We start from the raw sequence: 21,613 nt of genomic DNA on the forward strand, positions 1-21,613 counted from the left end.
ATTTATATAACTCATTTATTTCTACAAGCATTTATATATAATGCTATATATGAATGCTATATATATAAATGCTTATAGAAATGAGTCCTTTTCTGTTTTAGGGTACAAAAAAGAAAAAAAAAGAAACAGAATACACTTCCAATAAGGCAGCATCAATACTTATTTGCAGGCATCTTTTCCATTACCAATTTATTTAAATGCATCTATTCATTATGTAAAATTAATTTTTTTTTCCAGAAACGATGTCTGTTGCCCAGGTTGGAGTGCAGTGGCGTGATCACTTGCGTAATCACAAGATTACAGCTCATTGCAATCTTGAACTCCTGGGTTCAAGTGATCCTCCTGCCTCAGCCTCCCAAGTAACTGGGACTACAGGTGTGTGCCTGGCTAATGTTTTAATTTTTCGTAGAGACAGGGTCTTGTTTTGCTGACCAGGCTGGTATTAAGCACCTGGCCTCAAGCAATACTCCCACCTTGGCCTCCCGAAATGCTGGAATTATAGGCATGAGCCATGGCACTGTCCTAATTTTTATTATGTATCAATAATTCCTTCTCCAAATACTCTGTCTGCAATTCATATTTCATGGACATTACTAAATCACATTTACATTAAAATACAATATAAAATACAAAAATTATAATCATACATCATTCTTACTCAATATTAATGTTTCTGAATTATACATGTTATATATCTGTATTTTAATATGTTATGAGATAATGCAAAAGAATGTGCAGAAAATTACTGTACCTATTTTTTAAAGGCCAAATGAGTAATTGTTTACAAATTAATGGTGAAAGGCCTCAGTTATTTAAAAAAATTTTTCACATTGTTCTTCATTATGCTTACAGTGTAATCATGATCATTTAGATCTTAAATATTAATATCATAAGCCGTGACTTGAAAAGTGAGTTAAGCAATGATGACAATAGCTTAATTTACAAAACTGGTGAAATACTTTCTTATGGAATAAAATAAATGCAGGCACCACACTGCTACACTGAGGACATAAAAAAATTCTGTGAGTTCTTCCTTTATAATCTAAATGTGCCATATATTTCTTTGCCTAGAGAAAATGATGTTTACAAGAAATCAATTAATATACTTTAAGTATAATGATAAAGTCAATTAAACTATGTTCCATGAAGGGTAAAGATTATGAATAATTTTGTCACCAGTGCAGCTTTACATCTAGCAAATAGCTAGCAAATGGTAGGTATTCACAAGTTATTCTGAAGAAATCAGTTAGTGAGATCATAAAATTGATTCATTATGCATGGAGGAAAGACAGCTTATTTTATCACATGAAGATCCTTTAGGCATTTAGCCTTATCAAATTAATGTATTAATGATATATCCAGTACCAGAACTGAAAGAGACAGAAGGCAAATACCAAAAATATCTGGATACTCAACATGAGGGGAAAAGATGAAACTGGCTCTTCAAATAAATAACCCTCAAACACACACACTCAGACACAGACACACACACATATCCCAAAACAGAGCATATATTCCTTTAGAACTATCATTGTCAAGTGCTAAATGACTAATGGATGAGCAAATGATATCAAAGTTTAAAAAAAATCCAAAAGCAAATTTAGAGGGCATAGAAAGATAAATATGAAAGAATAAAGAACCTACTTTTACATATTTTAAACTGAGTAAATATTTAAAAACCTAAAAATTTAAAGTAATATCTGAATATGTGATCTCAGAATAACAAAGAACATGTATAATCATCACATTTTGTTTCATTAAAGGTATATTACATTCTGACAGCAATTTTGTCAATTCTTATTGCATCTAAGAACATCCAGGAAAACTACCATGTAAAGCTAGTTTCCATCTTGAACTTTATATACCCATAGGTAATTGTGTGAAGAAAACGCTGATTTAAAAACAAGGACTACAAGGTAAAGTGAGGAAACTTAAAGAGCATCTGTCTACAGTAATGCTAGTACTAGCAGGTCTCTAATGTTGAATAATCTCTTTCATGAGAATCACAATCACTAGGTCAATTTTCCAATTATGAGAAATATTTTAATGAAAATGAGACATACTTGTTTAAAAGAAAACAGTACCTTAATTACGATAATGCTGCTAGGTATAGTTAATGACCCTATACATTAAGGAAGGTTGAACTTTAATGACCTGGACCACACCAGGGTCACAAATAGTAGCAGAACACTGATCATCATATAAAAGCCACCACCAAACACATGAAAAGAATTACAATACATCACACATCAAACATTTTGGCCTGGTGCTTCCTTCCTCTAATTCTACTGGCAGGAAACACTCTACATATCCTTTGAGGTGACCAGACACATTTAAAAGTAGTCCCTTGTTAAAAAGAGCTCTTGGATACTGCAATTTTCTCCAAAGAGGAGGGCAACTTCTGTTTAGCACTGTTGCAATACATTTCCATTTGCAGCGTAGAAGTGGAGCTCCACTGATAAGGTACTGTAACTGCATAATGTAATGTCTTCTTTGAGGGTTAAACTATGGAGAACAAACCTGAAAAATGTTTTCACATTGTATATGATATAGAATCAGGCAAATTCACCTATAAATGTTATAGATGTAACTATTTTTATTATAGAGATGTATAAATGAAGTATTATTATAAGTAAACGTTTTGACCTACATCACCTTAGAAGTTAGCTTTTCACACAAATACATTTACAGCACTAGAATAAATTTTTAAAAATCTTTTTCAAACATGCCTATACTTTAACTTGGACAATTTACAAATGATTTTAGTGCACTATTCCAAAAAAGGCTGCTAAATTTTTGATGATGGACATTTTCAAATTAAATAAATGAAATTGTAAAAAAAATAGTGAGAGATTCAGACTGATGGATAATTTTCCCAAGTGGATATCTGTTATTATATGAAAACAAGGATTAAAAAAACAAAACATATTTGATTTTGTTTTATTCTACAGTATAAATATATTTACAGCACAATTTGACATGGTTTACCAGAATGACAAGATATTAATTAGTTTTCTGTATATCTCATTAATATATGTTCTATCATCGAACTGAACAATAACACTGCAATTCTGTAACTCTATGCATGTTATTTTTTTCCCCTAGTTTTTGGAAAATTCTTAAAGTTTAGTGGTACTATACCTCAGTTTTATCAGGTGTTCTTAAAATCACCTGGAAATACTGAGGTTGTGTCTCACTGAACGCAAGCTTCGTGACTTCTATTCAGAACTTTAATGACTGGGAATGTGTTTAATGCCAAAGACATGCTGTCCACAGTGTGTTCGATAAGCTGACATGGGACAGGGATTCTTTTCACTGTTGTGTCAGTTTATCAAACCCATACTTGGATTACAGTCAATTCAGTTAAAGGATAATGGGCTCCCAGGATACAAAACATTATTTCCTTTACAGAAGCTATGCACTCCATGTTGTACAAATGCCACACACATATGTAACATTTTTCACTAAATAACTACGGTATTAAGTGAAATTGATAGAAATTGGCTCAAAAGCTCATGCTACAGCCAGTTATTAGGGTATACGCTAGGAATTTATCTAATGAATGAAGATGTTATAAATTATAATGTTTAATCTTCATATACGGATTTTTAATTTTTTTCCTTATGGTTGCATTCAGAGATTTACATGGAAAATACCAGAGTGGATAATATATTATTTGATATTAAAGTTTAAAATCGTGCTTTAAATTCTGATTAAAATCAGGCTGGGTGTGGTGGTCACGCCTGTAATCCCAGCCCTTTGGGAGGCCGAGGCAGGCAGATCTCCTGAGGTGAGGAGTTCAAGACCAGCCTGGCCAACATGGTGAAACCCCGTCTCTACTAAAAACACAAAATTAGCTGGGCATGGTGACATGCGCCTGTAATCCCAGCTACATGGGAGTCTGAGGCAGGAGAATTGCTTGAACCCGGGAGGCAGAGGTTGCAGTGAGCCAAGATCGCACCATTGCAATCCACTCTGGGCAAAAAGAGCAAACCTCCGTCTCAAAAAAAAAAAAAAAAAAAAATCGGATTAAAATCATTTATATTTTGAATTATATGATCTGACATTGACTCAGAAATTACGTCAAGGAGATTTACAGATGACAACCTATGTTGAGACAACAGTTTTCACAATCTAAACATTGATAATAACATTTAGTTATGTCAAACCTAATATATAGTTAGAGAGGTCAGAATAATGATTATCTTTGCACTACCAAATACAGGCTAGAATAAGAATGAGGAAGGTTTCTGGGGTGCTGCATTGTGGTAACATGTCTATATATATGTAAAACTTCATTCAACTGTATATAAATGATAAATATACTTTCCTATATGTAAGTTCTAACTCAATTTAAAAAATGAAAAAAGTAAAAAGAAAAAAAATCAGCTATGTACTGACTTTTTACCTATTTTTAGGATCATGTTTGTATTTTTCATTACCTTTCTCAATGTAGAATGCTTTTCAGGTATTTGGTTTTTGCTCAAAGTTCAATGTTAGAAATGATGAGCAAGAAAAATGTTTCAGATTGAGGAACTATCTGTCTACACCACACAGGATGGAAGTTCTTCAAACACGATAAATATTTCTAGCACATAAAACAGGCAAAATTATAGTGTCTATTCTAGGACAGTAACCTCAGTGAACACAGAATAAAATATAAAATAAAGTAAGCATATGTATTTAAGAGTTATTGATTAAATTGGTGTTTTGGCAAATAATTATTTACTTGCTTTCATGTAAAAATTATTAGGATTTTTTTTGGTAACAGCATTTTATTTTACCAGGGCTTAGTAAGTGTTCTCATACAATGTGTAGAGGTAATTTATTATTAATTGTACACATTAAATGAATTCACAGATGCTTGCTTCTTAATTTTCTTTTTAGTTAGCTTCTATTTTGGTTTAGGGGGTATGAGGGGGCTGGCTGAAAATGGACACTAGTCAACAAAGGGTAAAATGGATAGTTCTGAAATTGTAACTACAAAGCCAACACTGCTTCTCACATTTACAGGTTTCTAACACTTGAAGTTGGTCAAAGATTTTTTTGAAAAATCTATCCATCCATCCATTCTGTTCAAGCCTTTTATGATGATGTGCAGGTTATACTATAAGAATAGCTATAGGAATAAACTTGCAGGTTACTCTTTTGTTACAATATTTGATCTTTGTTATTAATGAGAAAAATGCAATTCTTCCTTTACATTGGACACTTAAGACAGAAGCACAATGTTTTATTATATTTTAAACAGTTGTCTTATATGTCGGTGGTTATGGTGAACAGCCATCATATTCCAGAAGTTCCAAAGATGCATTTTAAAGGTACCCTATGGTTTCTCTCACTTGTCTTTAAACTCAGAGATGTTTAAATAATAATTTCACATGATAATGTTGGTGCCTCAATGAAAGTACACAATCAGGAATGGTTATAGTAAGATATTATATATCCAGTGTACTTAATATAACAAAAATGTATTTGAAAGAAGTATAAAATAGATTTTCCAAATTCATAACACAAAACTGTTATGATGGGAACCCAAACATTCTATTATTCTGTAGCTTCTTTCTAACATGAATTTCTAGAAACAAGTATAAAAATGACAATAAAAAAGTAAATACATTTAAAAAAACATTTCAAAATTTATGATGGTAGAACTTCTAGTCATTTTCAACACTGTTATTGAGGTAGCTTTTGGCAGTAAATAGAAACATATTCATGGAAACCTATATCCTGCTATAGGAAGCCACAAAAGATGCAGTTATTTTGGTGAGGGCGAAATGTAAATCCAAAGCCTTCAACTAGATCAGTTGAATAACACAACGGACTAAAACTCTGCCAATAATATTTTCAAACAAAGCTTTTAGGCAAGTTAATTTACATACCTACAATCCCAATCTCTCTCTCTCTGACTTACTAAAAGGGAATTATTTGAAACCAACACTAACCATTATAGGATTAGAGTCATAATGTCACTAGATATGAAACATACCTTTGCCAAAAACCAAAATAATAGTTATTTTGAGAATGCTTTTTATATAAAGAGAATTAGGAAGAAATTAAAAGTTGGGAAGAGGAAGGAGGAAACAGTTTTGTGAGAATTTGTAGAATTTATCTTAACACTGCATCTAGAAAATACAGCTCAGCGTTAAAGATGATAAGCTAGGTTTTAGGAGAAACCACAAAGATACATAAAGTAGAGATGCCATACCTTGAGGTACATTCATCAGGAATAAAGAAAGGCTATTATAAACATGTCCATAAAAAAGAATGGTTTTCCTATTGTAAAATAAACACAATTTGTTGAAGCATACAAACATAATTGTTAATGATGTTAAGCTCAATAAAAGAATATTAATCTTGTCTATGATTTTCTATTGGTTATATTCCTCAATTTTCAACTGTTAAAGTATACGTGTAAAACAAGATAAAAAATTTAGTTAATCTCAACCATGAATTTCATTGGTCACATTAATCTAATGTTCCTTCATATTGGGAACATTAACCCTATGAAAAGTCAGAATGACCATTTGAAAATTTTTCAAGAGTATATACATAACAGGAGAAATGAATTTGGAGTTCAAAAATTATTTTAAAGATACTGTCAAGATTTTAATGTATGAAACAATTATGTCACTTGCAAATATCTGTATCTTGGATCACCTGGTAGTTCCTCAAGGTCAATTTATTTAAAACCTTCAATAAGATACTTAATGTTCTGTAAACTATGATTTTAAAAATCTCAGTAAATTGGTCAGGCACGGCAGCTCATGCCTGTAATCCTAGCACTTTAGGAGGCCAAGGTGGGCGGATCACCTGAAGTCAGGAGTCTGAGGTCAGCCTGGCCAATATGGTAAAACCCTGTCTCTACTAAAAATACAAAAATTAGCCAGGCGTGGTGGTGTGTGCCTGTAATTCCAGCTACCTGGGAGGCTGAGGCAAGAGAATCGCTTGAATCCGGGAGGTGGAGGCTGCAGTAAGCCAAGATTGCCCCACTGCACTCCAGCCTGGGTGACGACGGAGTGAGACTCCATCTCAAAAACAAACATACAAACAAACAAACAAAACCTCAGTAGATTGATTATGCATTTAAAAAATTAAAAAACATTTTATATTAATTAAAAAAAATATTTCTGCTAAGTTATATAAAACAGTAAATTTCTGCTGAAGAAGTATGTATTTTTGTGTTAAATATTTATGCTATTAAAATTTAGCCAATAGCATATTTAACACAAAAATACAATAAAATAGAATGAAAGAAAGTGAATTTTTGTAATTAAAGTTAATTTTTCATCAACTATGTTAAAAACAAAGCATATTTTCTCACTCTTTCAGTGGCTGAGGGTGTGTTATCAGACTCACAGTAAGAAACAGCAAACACTGTTGCAAAAGTTGCTCACAAAAAAATCAATAAGCAGATGGAAAAAAATTCTGTATATATTTCTGGAAGAATTTTACTAACGCATGTCTTCTAAGGGTGAAACACAAATCAGCTCACTACCTTTTGTAATTCTTTAAAGGTAAAATTTCGTGGATTAAACTGCTACAGAACAGGGTACACCTGTCAGAAGTCTTACTTATAAAAGATGTCTTTCAAAAGTTTGCCAAAATTACTACGCAGTTTTCATATAATGCTTGTAGATATGTTTAAGAGAATGAAATTATCCATGAAGAAAAGCTAAAACCCATATCAGAATCAAATCTATTAGTACTGAATGCACTAAAAAGGATTAGCAAAAGTCTGCAAAAAATTTTTAAAAGGTTGAAAAACCTCACAATTGACAATGTTTAAAAAGGAGCTATGGAATAAATTAGTCAAAGATAAAATCCAAGAAGGAACTTCAGAGAACCCACAAATATTTATGGCATGAACAAAAACTGGTATGCAGAAGTTCACAAATGTCCAATTACAAGAAGAATATACTTCTCTCAAGTTAAAGATGAAAGTTAAAAAAACTTTTTAGTTAAAAATACCTCCAAAGTAAAAAGCTCTGCTTTAAATATTTTAAAGTTCTGTTATAACAAATGAAATACTCCTGAAAAAAGTATGAGGTAAATTATGTTACAATCACTATTTTAAAAATCTATTTGAATAGGTATGAAGAGCTTTTGTTAATATTTTATAAAATATGACAGAGCAATGAAATAGGTGGTCGACATATCATGTTAGATGACTTCCAAGTTTATATATCTAATTCTATAAACTCTATATTCAGATATGTAGCTTGAATACAGTATTTCTCAATTGCACAAGATTAGTGGAAAGAAAAAAATCTAAGTTACTAGAAGCCTTCATAACATACTTAGTCAACTTTGCTGTAATTTTGGTATATAAGAAATGCATGTGAAGTCATTGTTTTAAAATAAAACCAATATTTTTTCATCACAATTTATAAAAATACTGATGTGTAAGTATACAATGGGAGGAAGAGAGACGTTTAACAAAAGTTTTAACATCTCTTTTTCTTTCATAATTTTGAGACAACTAGATTAATAACTAAATTTTACTAGGGGAAAAGAGAAACGATTCATAACGCTTCTGTTTTATAATGACTTTTAAATATTTTCTATAAATAACAGCCACAAAATACATTGACTTTGTTAATCAGATACATCTATGTAAATATTTATCTGGTCATTACTCATCTCAGAGCTCATAAGAGATGTGGGAAAAACCTTGATGGCAATCAAAATCATTACCTAGGGTGCTATATTTGTAGAATAAATGCAGTATTAAGCATATTCTGATTAAAATTCTCTTAAAATGGATTGTATGTTCAAGTACCTTCGAGTATCAAAGAGCTCAAACACTGGGATTATAAATGATTTTATTATAAATTGTAGTTTTAAGGTTATAATAAGTTCATTCTAGCTGAGACTATTCTAAGGAACACAAGGAGAATACACTAAAAATGGTACTTACTAGTTTTTTGCAACAATTAAATAATAACAAAATTTAATGGAACATAAATTTGAAACTTCAAAAATAAGTTTCAAACTTCATGCTATAGACTGATTATAAATAACCTGGTTAAACTAAAGCTGGTATGTCTTACAGGAAACTCAGATACAGGCAGCGAGATGTAGTGGTAAAGTGCATGAGCAATGGAACTGACAGTCCTGGTTCTGTCACTTATTATGTGTGGCCTAGGAGAAACTACTGAATGTCTACAGACTGAATATTTTATTTCTAAAATACAGATAATCATAATACCTGACTCATGAGATTATTATAAGGCTCAACCGAGATGTAGGCATTGCATTGAAAGCAATACACAGAATCTTTGACACAAAGGAAGCACTCAGTAGATGTTAGCTATTACTACTGTTGCTACTGGTTGGTTTTTTTTTTTTTTTTTTTTTTTTGAGACAGAGTCTCACTCTATTGCCCAGGCTGGAGTGCAGTGGTGTGATCTCGACTCACTGCAACCTCCACCTCCCGGGTTCAAGTGGTTCTCCTGCCTCAGCCTCCCAAGTAGCTGGAATTACAGGTGCCTGCCACCATACCTGGCAAGTTTTATATTTTTAGTAGAAATAGGGTTTCACTACGTTGGCCAGGCTGGTCTCAAACTCCTGACCTCAGGCGATCCACCCACCTCGGCCTCCCAAAGTGCTGGGATTACAGGCATCAGCCACCACACTCAGCCTACTGCTGTTACTATTACTATTATTTTATTATAATTGCATAAAGGTAGGTCAGCCATTGCTGTAGAAGGCCAAAGAAAGGAGACGTTACTTTCAAGAAAAAGATTATGAAAAATTTCAAAAAGAAAGCAAGATTTAACTGAGACATTAAAAAATACATGTGATTCTTAAGGATTTTTAAAAATTAAAAATAGTGTTGAACATCAAAGAGAAAACATTTTTAAAGGATTCAAACCCCCATTAATGTAAAGTTCTTCATAACAAAAACCCTGAAAGGCTAAACTGGAAGATAGCTATATTTCAAGAAAGTCGAAAATGCATACATAAACAAGAGCCACAGAAAGGCACATAATAAGCATTATTGGATTAGACAAAATATTTAACTTGAACAAGTGTCTTATGTAAAGAAGCAACTAGTGGTAAGATTTAAAGTATAGGATAAGGTCAGATCAGAGAGTAAGATGCATTTTGGGTTAAAAGACAGGGATTTTGTCATGTTAAAAACTGAACACTATGACAGGTGTTGAGCAGAGAGTTGATAAACGATGTTTCAGAGTGGTTTGTTAAAGCCCAAACACCTGTGATATTTTAATTCACATAGCAGTGTTGAATTGTGAATTACTTTGCCCTTGTGATTCAAATGGTAACAAAGAACACATAAGCTATAATAATTTCAATTTCCTATTTTTGCTGATATACTTGTTCTTCAAGAATTGCCCTGGTAACTATTTCACAGAAGGAAACATTTTTCCCTTTTACATTTTATAATGTATAATAAAGTTTGAGGTCAGGGAAGTCTCAGTCACAATATAGTATATAAGAGTTTTTAATTTTAATTGAACTTTAATAGTGAGGCATATTTTCTTGGTTTAAAACAGAAAGCAGTGTTTACATGAGGTTTTTTATCTTTGCTGTCTAAAACAGCTCAAAAACAGACCAGTATGATGGCAAGTCTAAATATGGTGACACTGAAAGATGACCACAATAGATTATTGAGTTTAAACACAAGCAAGTTAAAGAATACTATGTAGAGTACAATTCCATTACTTAAGACAGACAGACACACACGCATAGAGACAAACGGTCTGTGAGTGTTGATCTAACAGTGGCCATGGAGTAAAGAGGTGGTTACCATTCAGAATAAGCCCTGGCAAGGAGAAGAGCTGCATACACTTTGGCGTTACTTGATTTTTAAAAAATAAACAAGATTATCTTTTTATTTAAAAAAATTTAAATGTTTTAGTTATATAGGTTTATTAAAATAAAGATAGATGTACTTTCAAAAAAGGTATCATTCTGAAAATTTATTTATAAAATTTTAAAATGTTATTTTACCTTTTCTTATTTTAATTTCAAAATCAGAAGATTAAATCATAAGCTAAATTTTTAAAGAATCAATATTTTTAAAAAACAGGATATAAACAGAATTTGAAAAAAAGACCATTAAAATTTACTGAAAAGGTAATGTATTTACTTAAATATACTCATGAATAATTAATGGTAATATTTCTATTCTCTCTACTACTTCTAAAAAGAAAAAAACTTGAATGAAATTTACGAACACTTTTCTCTATTCCTTTCTGTGAAAACTGCGAATCTAGATGGAACTTCTGGGATCACGCTTTCTTCTTATACTAATTTTCAGAAGACAGGATACAATGCTGTAAGGATACTTAATGATAAAAATGAGACCATGAAAAAAGTTTAGGGTGCAAGTTCAAAACTTCTACTTTCACTTATTTCATCAACCTAGGCATTTTGGGAGGTATTATAGACAAAGCATGCAATTATTATGATATGGAACCTATCGAAATTACAATGTAAGATAATGTAGTTGAAGTCTTGAGTTCTGTGAAGTCATACAGTACCATACGTTCCAGTCAAAAATATGTATCTACTATCGGTGTCTAGTCATCATAAACACTCAATGTCTGTTGAATAGCTGCAAATATTAATCAATGTATATTTAATAAATAAATGAATTAAAGTAATAAATGAATGCATACAAACGAAGGGCATAAATGTCTCAAAGATCCCTATTGTATTAGTAACTAGTAATTAGTAATAGTATTCTATTTCTTATAATAAAAGCTATTTTTAGAAAATCATTAAAAACCATGAAAATCAAGTCAAACTACTTACAGACAGTATTCAGAATCAGAGAAAATGAAATTTTCAGAAAAGACGTAGAAAGTATAAATAATATAAATCCAGTGTAATTCTTCTAGAGCAATTATAGCATAACATGGCTCAAGGTTCTGAGACTTGTTTTCATTATTTCATAGAAATATTTAATAGAAACATTAAATATATTTAATAGAAACAACCATACAAACTATAGTTAATAAGGTATAGAGGATACACTAGCATACTGCACAACATAAAGTTTCTAAGAAATATATGTCATTTATATAAGAGAAATGTAATCAAGTTTATTAACTTTTTTTTTTTTTAAGGCTAGTCAAGTGAAGCAGTGGAAGTGGAGAAGAAACGAAGAAATCTGTAACTGGTCATGATCAATTAGTTGTAAACATCACTTCACTCGGACCAGACAATTTATTAAATCATTAATATGCTTAAGTTATAATATTTAAATATTTTCACCTTGTTTGTTTATAATCTCTAATCAGCCTATGAAAAAACACTTTCACCACGGGTAATTTTTAAAAATCTGCCTTTATAACATCTTACTTAACTGTTTCCTGCTTCTTTTTTGGCTTGAGACAAGGACTTGAAAAATTTCTCAGGAGAAGGGGTTATGTAAGATAAAAAAACAACTTCAGGTCAGACAGTGCTTCAGGACTATGGTATAAATCAGGGATATGGTTGAACACATCACAGAATAGGAGAATCTCAGATTGAGTTTAAAGGAAACAAAGATCATCCTATCGAGGAGCTGGCAGTTACAAACCAGGTAGATTATCAGGCAAGGAGGAGGCAAGTAAAGAAGGTAAAGGTTATGGGAGGGCCAATGACAATACATACCTGGGCTACACATTGCATAGTCACTGAATAAATAACATGTTACGTATGTTCTGTTGTTTTCTAGTGGATCAGATGCTTTTGAGAGTAGTAAAGTACAAATTCATATAACGTGTTAGTTAACAGAAGTGTTTTATTATTTTACATTTTCTCAGTCACAGATTCCAAAAGTTAACCACTATCAACTAAAAGTTTACAAAAATTTTGATGTTATAAAAAGAATCCACTGAGAGCAACCTCGGATACGGAGTGGGAAAGACTGAGAATGGAGGATATTTAATGTTTCTCACAGAACCTTTCATGGTGTTTTGATTTTTAGCATTAAAAGTTGTTAGTATTCATTTAAAAAAATTTTTTTAAATGATCTCAGTTTAAAAGGTTTGTAAAAAAATGGATTTAATCATCTCCTACAAAGGGTGTAGCCTCTGAAATGGCATATCAGTATCACCCAGTAACGCTATCACACCCAGTCACCCAGGAGCCTAGAAGAAATGTAAAATTTTAGGCCTCAAACAATACCTTTTTAGTCAAAATCCGCATTTTATCAAGATCCTGAAGTGATTTGGAAACACAGTAAATTTAGGAATCACTGGTTTAATTTGACATAAATCATTTTCCCTTTTAAGCCTTGTATGTGGCTTATTAGTCTCTGCTACATCAGAAATGGGGAGCTCATTAACTCCTGAGATAGTCAACGTTTTCAAAAACAAACTCCTAATCTCCACTCACTCAATTCTCCAAAAATAAATCTTCCTACAGTTTTCCTTCTTCAGTTAATTTTCATCCTCCCAGTTGTTTAGGCCATATATAACTGAATTATCTTTGTATTCTTTTTCTCAAACCCTATGTGCAAATTCTCATGGCTCTACCTCTCAAACATCTCCAGAATCTGACCACTTCTCACCAGCTCCACACTACTAACTTTGCCCAAGTCGCCACTATCTTCTTCCAAGATTAGAGCAATAGCTTTTCCCTTTCCCTTGCCTTTCCTTGCCTGAGTAATCTGCTTAAGTATAAAAAGAATCATGTCACTTCTCTGCTCAAACTCTCTGAAACCTTTCCATTTGATGACAAAATCAACTCCCCAATAAGTGAAAGAAATTCATATTATATATTCAGTTAACTCAAGTAGCAAAAATATTAATAATTCTTAACATGATTCTTTTAGGGTTGAATGTTACACTTCCATTTGTTCTGAATTGTGACTCCCTTTATTTTCAAATGTAGATTTAACCTCTTTTTAAATGTATATCTCTAGTCCCTTCTGGTGATCCCCCCCATTTCTTTCTGAAGCAGACATTTAGTAAATAACAAAAGCATTACATATTTCAAAATTTTGCATGTGTGGATAATTCTTCCCCCACAACCATGTCTCACTCAAACTAATAGCCAAAGTCCACACAATGACCTATATGGCTCCTCTATAAGGTTGTTTTCCTGACAGCGTGCTAAATTCGCCCGGCATACAATGCTCCAGCCACCAGGGGCTTCTCTTACTTCTTCCTGCTTCAGGATCCTTGCAATTTCTCAGTGAGGCGTCTTCTGACTAAGCCAGGCTGTCCACCTCTAACTCTCCATTTCTTTTTCCCTTCCCAGCTTTGTCTCCATGTCACTTATTAAATTCTAGTGTACCCTATGATCTATTTATTAGCTTGTAATTCTCTCTCCCATTAGAATGTAAGTTCTATGAGCACAGGGATTTTTCTTTCTTTTGTAAACTGACATACACCCAGTATCTAGAATAGTGCCTGATGTACAATAGGCTCCCCGAAAATAATTGTTAAATGAGTAAGAACAAAAAGCCTCATTTATTATTAGACTTTTATAATCTGAAAGATTTTCATTCTATTGAGCTGCAATTAGTGTCATTGTAACATCCACTGACTGAATGATCCTAGGTCTGTTCTTAGCTTTGGAAGGAATGAACTACTTCCTATGATACATTATCAGCTAGGTATTCAAAGAATAGTACCATGTTCCCTAGGAGTTTTCTGTTTTTCAAATTTAATATATGCCATTATTTTAAACTGATGACAACACTAATTGCATAAACAAACAGGCAAAGAAAAAATAAAAACTCTATGCTTTAACTTTGTCCTCCCGCTTTTTAACTTTTTGTTGTTTCTATTTATATCTTATTGTACTGTCTATGTATTATTTTTAATCAGTTCATCTTTTAGTCTCTCTACTCAATATATGAGTAGTTTACATACCACAATTACAGTATTACAATATTCTGAGTTTTCCTGGGTACTTACTATTACCAGTGAGTTCTGTACCTTCAGATGACTTCTCATTGCTCAGTAATGTCCTTTTCTTTCAGATTCAAGAACTGAATCCCTTTAGCATTTCTTGTAGGACAGGTCTCATGTTGATCAAATCTTTCAGCTTTTGTTTGAGAAAGCCTTAATTTCTGCTACAACACGTTTGAAGGATATTTTCACTGCATATACAATTCTAGGATACAACTTTTCTTCCTTCAGCACTTTAAATATGTCATATCACTCTCTCCTGGACTGTAAGGTTTCCATCGAAAAGTCTGCTGCCAGACATACTGCAGCTCAGTTGTATGGTTTTTGTTTGTTTTTGGAGACAGGGTCTCTCTCTGTCCCCCAGGTTGGAGTGTAGGGGTATAATCACAGCTCACTACAGCCTCAACCTCCTGTGCTCAAGTGATTCTCCCACCTCAGATTACAGAACAGCTGGGACTACAGGCGTATGCCACCACACCAGACTAATTTTTAAATTTTTTTACAGAGACGAAGTCTCATCATGTTGCCCATGCTGGTCTCGAACTCCCAGGCTCAAGCAATCCTCCCACCTAAAGCTTTCCAAAGGGTTGGGATCCCAGGCACAAGCCACTATACCTGACTCCATTGTATGTTATTTGGTTCTTTTGCTTGCTTCTTTTAGGATCCTTTTTTATCCTTGACCTTTGGGAGTTTGATGATTAAATGCCTTGAGGTAGTCTTCCTTGGGTTATATCTGCTTTGTATTCTACAACCTTTACTTGAATTGATACCTTTCTCTAGGTTTAAGAAGTTCTCTGCTATTATAACCCTCTGAATGAACTTTCTACTCCTATCACTCTCTCTACCTGTCTTTAAGGCCAATAACTCTTAGCTATGCCCTTTTGAGGCTATTTTATAGACCTTGTAGGTGTACTTCATTCTTTTTTTTTGTCTCCTCTGATTGTATATTTTCAAACAGCCTGTCTTCAAGCTTACTAATTCTTCTGCTTGATCAATTTTGCTGTTAAGAGATTCTGATGCATTTATATGTTAATTGTATTTTTCAACTCCTGAATTTCTACTTGATTCTTTTAAATGATTTCAATCTGTTTGTTAAATTTATCTGATATAATTCTGAATTCCTTCTCTATTATTTTGAATTTCTTTCAATTTCCTCAAAATGGCTATTTTGAATTCTCTGTCTGAAAGGTCACATATCTCTGTCTATCCAGGATTGGTCCCTGGTACCTTATTTAGTTTGTTTGGTGAGCTCATATATTCCTCAATGGTTTTGATGCTTACAAATGTTTATCGGTGTCTGGGCATTTAAGAGTTAAGTATTTACTGTAGTCTTTGTGGTCTGGGCTTGTTTGTACCCATATTTCTAGGGAAAGAATTCCAGTTATTTGAAGAAGCTTGGGTGTTGTGATCTAAGTTTTTGGTCATTGCAGCCATACCTGCATTAGGGAGTAACCCAAGCCCAGTAACACTGTGGCTCTTGCAGACTGGTAGAGGTGCCACCTTGGTAGTCTTGGATAAGATCCAGAGAATTCTCTGAATTACCAGGCAAAGACTCTTGCTCTCTTCCCTTACTTTCTCCCAAACAAACACAGCCTCTCTGTGCTGAGCTGCCTGGAGCTGTGGAAGGGATGTGTGTGTGTGTGTGACACAAGCACTGTGGCTGCCACCACCACTGGGACTGCGCTGGGTCAGACTTGAAGCCAGCACAGCACTGGGTCTCACCCAACACCCGTGGTAACCACTGCCTGGCTATGGCCTGTGTTCATTCAAGGCCCTAGGGCTCTGCAATTAACCAGGCTTGAGTCCTTCCCTTCAGAGTGGTGAGTTCCCCTGCTCCCAAGTGCATCAAGAGATGCTGTCCAGGAGCCAGGGCCTGGAGTCAGAAACCTTAGGAACCTACTCGGTGCTCTGTTCTACTGAGGATGAGCTGGCACCCAAGCCACAAGACAAAGTCCTTTCCCACTCTTCCTTCCCCTTTCACAAGCAGGCCCTGGCAACCTTTCTGTCTCTCTGAGTTTGTCTATTCTGGACATTTCATATAAATGGAATCATATAATATGTGGACTTTTGCATCTAGTTCACTGAGATTTTATGGTTAACAAAATCATAGGAATAATAAAATCAGCCCTAGTATGCAGGGTCTTTTGCTTTGTGTATTCACTTTTATTCTAACTGAGCTACTTCCACTCTGATTACCTCACTCAAAAGTGGTTTCTAATTCTGCTGTTACTCCTTTGATATTGATGATACAGCATTTCACTGAGATCTTGAAACATTTTTGATAAACTCTTATGTGAACACCTTTTGTTAGTTTGTTTATTTAGAAATGACTTGAATGTGAGCTTTCAAAGAAAAATTATTAGGTTGAGTTTGCCATCCAGCATCTAGAATTTTACGTTTGACATTCTAACACATATTGCTAACCTTGGTCTACAGAGGCAACCCAAGTTACCCAACATGCTTGGAATTCAAGTTGTCCTGAGCCAAAGGAGCAGACAGCCTCACCCAAGAAGAGTTGGGCAAAAAAAAGAATAAAAGGAAGACCCTAAGAAATACTAATATCAAAGAGATTGTTTAAGAGGAAGACCAGTAAAGATGACTGAAAAGAAGCCGCAAGGCACACAGAAGGAAACCCTAAAAAAACAATTTGACACAACTGTTCCCAGTAAGTAAAAATACAACTCATGCAAAAGCCAGAAAGTGGAAAGGGTACAGGAGGAAAGGAATTATCCCAGTGGTTCACTTTACTGATGGTGATAGGATCTCTTAATATAGCCTAGATTTCTTTCACCAAAAGTAAAGTAGGTCTCTATTTTAGGACCACTTACTTCTGAAGTAGAAAAGATAAAGACATCTGGAAGAATTTCCAAATGTTAGAAAATTAAAGTATTCTCATCTATAATTTATATTCTATTAAATCATTTCCCTAGATCCTAAGGGAGTCGAAAGATAGGAATTGTAACCTTGGCTCTATTACTGTTTCACCAGGGACAACTACAGTATTCTTCTGGTTATTCAGTTTCCTAATCTGTAAAATAGGGAAGTTGAGTTAGATAATTCCTAAAGCCCCTTTCAGCTCTGGAATCCTAAGATTATATATAAGTTAGCTACATGAAAACTTATTTAAGGGATGAATACTATTAAATACCCAAAAAATTAATACAAGGAAGAGATCATACATACATAAGTCAAAGGAAAAAATTATAACTCAAATATCAGAGAAATCTGAGAAATGAAGTTCCTAGATCTATTTAAATAAAAAATAGCCATCACCCTCTAAAGGGTAAATGTATCACCAAATTAGAATCTTTTCTTAGCAGTAACATTTACTGGAGAGCAGTAGGAATTTATTTTTTAGAAGAGACAACATCATCTGACAAACAGACCAGAAAGAAGAATAAGACACTTGTTCATCTGTATTTCTGTGACTTTTCTCACTTGGTATTATTTGCAACTGTATTTTTCTGTCTGGCAGCAATGCTAACTTCAGTATGAATCATATATTATTTTTATCATGTTGATTACATATGTTCACCAGTTTAGTTGTCCATATATGCTTGGTGTGGTTTGCAAATACTCAGTGACAATATCCAGAGCATAGCATTTTCACAGAAAGTGTTTACTGTGAAATTTCTCTTTAGAAGTTTGCTTTTCTTTACAGCTTTGATCCATATGACATCCACATTCCTACATTTCAAATAATAGCTTTCACTTAAATTAATAAAATGTTTCACTTTGATACAACATGACTACAGTAGGATGTGGTGGTTCTACAGAGGACCTCGTTTTCTTATGTGATTAGAGATTTGGTCAAATTTGACATCTGCTAAAATTTTCCAAACTATGTTTCTTCAGTTTTACGGTGACTTAGTACTTACATTCTGTTATTCATCAACACTTCACAGAAATACTTGATTTGTCTGAATGAATTAAAAAACCCACAACTGAAGAAAATCAGAAAAACCTGGTTTTAAATATCAAAAGATTCTGAATGAGAAATATTTCTACAGGCCACAGTAAGTAAGTTATTGATCACTGTACGTCTTTGCAGGATGAAAATTGTTGCAAGATTGGACATAAGAAAATAAACTTACTGGTAAATATCTTTCCTAAGGACAGATCTGCCAAGGGGATTGTCAGCCTGGGGAGCCATGGCAACAGAGCCAATCTTCAAAACCACGGTGTCTTCTTTTGCTGCCTGATTAACTGTAACAAAAGAAGGAGATTCATGAATACACTGTGGATCTGTACATAACTTTATGCATAAGGAGAAATCTTTGAGGGAATGGAATACAGACACTTTAAGATAAGAGCAATACATAAGAAAAAGTAAAATGAAAAAAAACCATGTTTAAAATAAAAATATTTGATTCTTTTAACTCTGTTCATACCCATTAAGTGGTTTCCTGTTAAAATACACAATTAAAATAGCAAAGAAAAAACAAACAACTCCACTCCCAACTTAAAAATTATAATATTAAATATATATAAGTAATATTGAAGACAAATGTTTATCTAACTTCACAATCTGTGTCTTTCTCCTAAATGATTTTCAGCTTTGGGTTCTTAATACTTCATTGTTGTCTACAAATATATTGAAGGATATTACAAAGTCAGTGACAAATTCTCAAAGCGATTTAAATTTACATGCTAAATAACAGTTAAATACAACACACACACACAAACATAAAGTATATCACTTTAAGCTCCAAAATGTCAGAAAATCCAAAAGAAACATGATGACTGCCACATTGAAGATGGAAAACACCAACTATTTAATATGGAAGAACGTATCAACCTGTTATTCCAGATAACTTTTTAATTTTAATAACTTCTACTGTAAAATTGCTTTAGAAATTGGAATCCCAGACCCCTTTAAAAGTTCTACCTCCTAATGACATCTAAAACTATGATAAATAATCCCAGAAAACAAAAAAAGGTAAAAGGATGTACCTGTTCTAATTCTTTTCTTTGTATTAAATAAAATGATATTTGACTATACGCTCTGATTTAGGGCTGAAGTTCAGCACCTTTTCCACAACTCGCCAGTAAATTCAATGTCTTTTCTAAGGACTATTTGGGATGAATAGGAGAAATTAACGGCCCCATTCATTACATTTACATTTTACTCTCTATTCTCCAACAGATGATTCTACTATAGTAGCTGTATAAACACTGTTTAAAAAGTGCTAACAATATACAACTTTCTAGGTCTTGAAGTAAACGTATATTAAAACTTATAATTTCTCTCAAGGAACTACCATCTGCCAAAAATAGAACAGAAAATGACTGGCTGCAAGACCTAAGAAATATCCTGAACAGAACCTGCCTACAAAGGCATACAATCCATATTTCCCAAACTGTGGTGCCCAAAGAATGCAAAAGCTACAAGATTATTTCCAGCTGTATTTCCAGTATATTATTTCAGTGTATTATTTTCAGTATATTCAGTATATTTCAGTATATTTTCAGTATATTATTTCAGTATACTTGGTATGGTCTGATTCAGATTAGTCCAAGGAAAGACAGTCAGAATTAAGAAAATCAGAAAAAAGTTAGAAGAATAAGATATTCAGTGAGAGAAATAAGGAACCAGAATAAGATAACCATGAAGGGAGCAGGGTAAGGCAAAATAGTAGGAAGGTGGGAGAAGTGACAGCAAAAGGAGAAAGAAAAAGAGATGATCTATCATAACAAATATTAGCATGTGGATGTCACAGTAAAGACAGTATTTTTACAATTCCATAGCAAAAGATCAAATAGAAAACTACTTCTCATGCAGCTGCACTATTTTCAAATAACTTAGAGGGTTGGTTTGATTATAGGTCCTTATAATATGAACATTGTTTACATTTTACAGATCTTGCATTTTATGCCAAGCTTATCAAATAGTTCCATGTGGGTAAAACCTCTGATTAAGCAGCAGGCATCAATTAAATCAATAAATAGTAAGCCTGGAGAATAGATCATACCACAAAAGTGCAATTAGTGTATTTGCTAACCATTCTTCCAGGCTACAGATACTACCCACCATATGAAAGTCTGAAATGTAACAGAAACATTGCAGTAAATGAGGTACATATGGAGGAGAAATGACGTACTTGGTGTTACATAGAAAGCCAGATCCAAGAACAGAATTCTGTTTCTGTTAGGGCCAAAAGTGTTCTCATTAGATTATACTGACTGTTATAATAAAAAAATGAACACGGAATGCAGATCATTCATAAACTAGATTAAAATAAATAATTTGATTATAGAAATTATTCAGCTTATCAAAATATATCATTGAGATGTAAGAAAAAACAAAAAAATGTATTTATACATGAAAGTGCCTTGAGTCATTTCTTCAGCTACTTTATTGCCGCAAAAAAATCAGCTTCTCTTTTTTGGCTTATTTCACCTGTATTTAATAGTTGGACCATATGAGGAAACGTTCCTTCTAGAAATATTTTCAACATGAAAATTAATGCCTTCCTTCCTTGCTTTAACTCTATTTTTAAAAATTGAGCCTCATGAGGAACTACTCATTCTGGACATGCTAGATTTTAAGAAGTTCTCTATTGTGAAATAAAAAGATTAAGCTGGAAGTCAAACACCTGTAGATTTAGAATCCTGATAGTAACTGCACATAACGTAAACAATATCCAGGTTTAAAAGCCGATTTTCACTATTATTTTTCTAAATAAAATATTGGAATGTTAAATATATTTTTTATCATAAACTGAAATGTAGACATG

At 33.2% G+C, this 21,613-nt stretch overlaps 1 protein-coding gene across 1 annotated transcript in view; it reads right to left on the reverse strand.

Moving 5' to 3' along the window:
• VPS13B (vacuolar protein sorting 13 homolog B (yeast)) overlaps positions 1 to 21,613 on the reverse strand; it is a 542,268-nt gene that overhangs the window by 334,503 nt on the left and 186,152 nt on the right. Inside the window, exon 12 of the mRNA XM_011966737.1 lies at positions 18,971 to 19,082. Coding sequence (XP_011822127.1) covers positions 18,971 to 19,082 — 112 coding nt within the window. The remainder of the gene's footprint in view (positions 1 to 18,970; positions 19,083 to 21,613) is intronic.

This window comes from Mandrillus leucophaeus, unplaced genomic scaffold, assembly GCF_000951045.1.
Source record: "Mandrillus leucophaeus isolate KB7577 unplaced genomic scaffold, Mleu.le_1.0 Scaffold770, whole genome shotgun sequence".
Classification (NCBI taxonomy): domain Eukaryota; kingdom Metazoa; phylum Chordata; class Mammalia; order Primates; family Cercopithecidae; genus Mandrillus; species Mandrillus leucophaeus.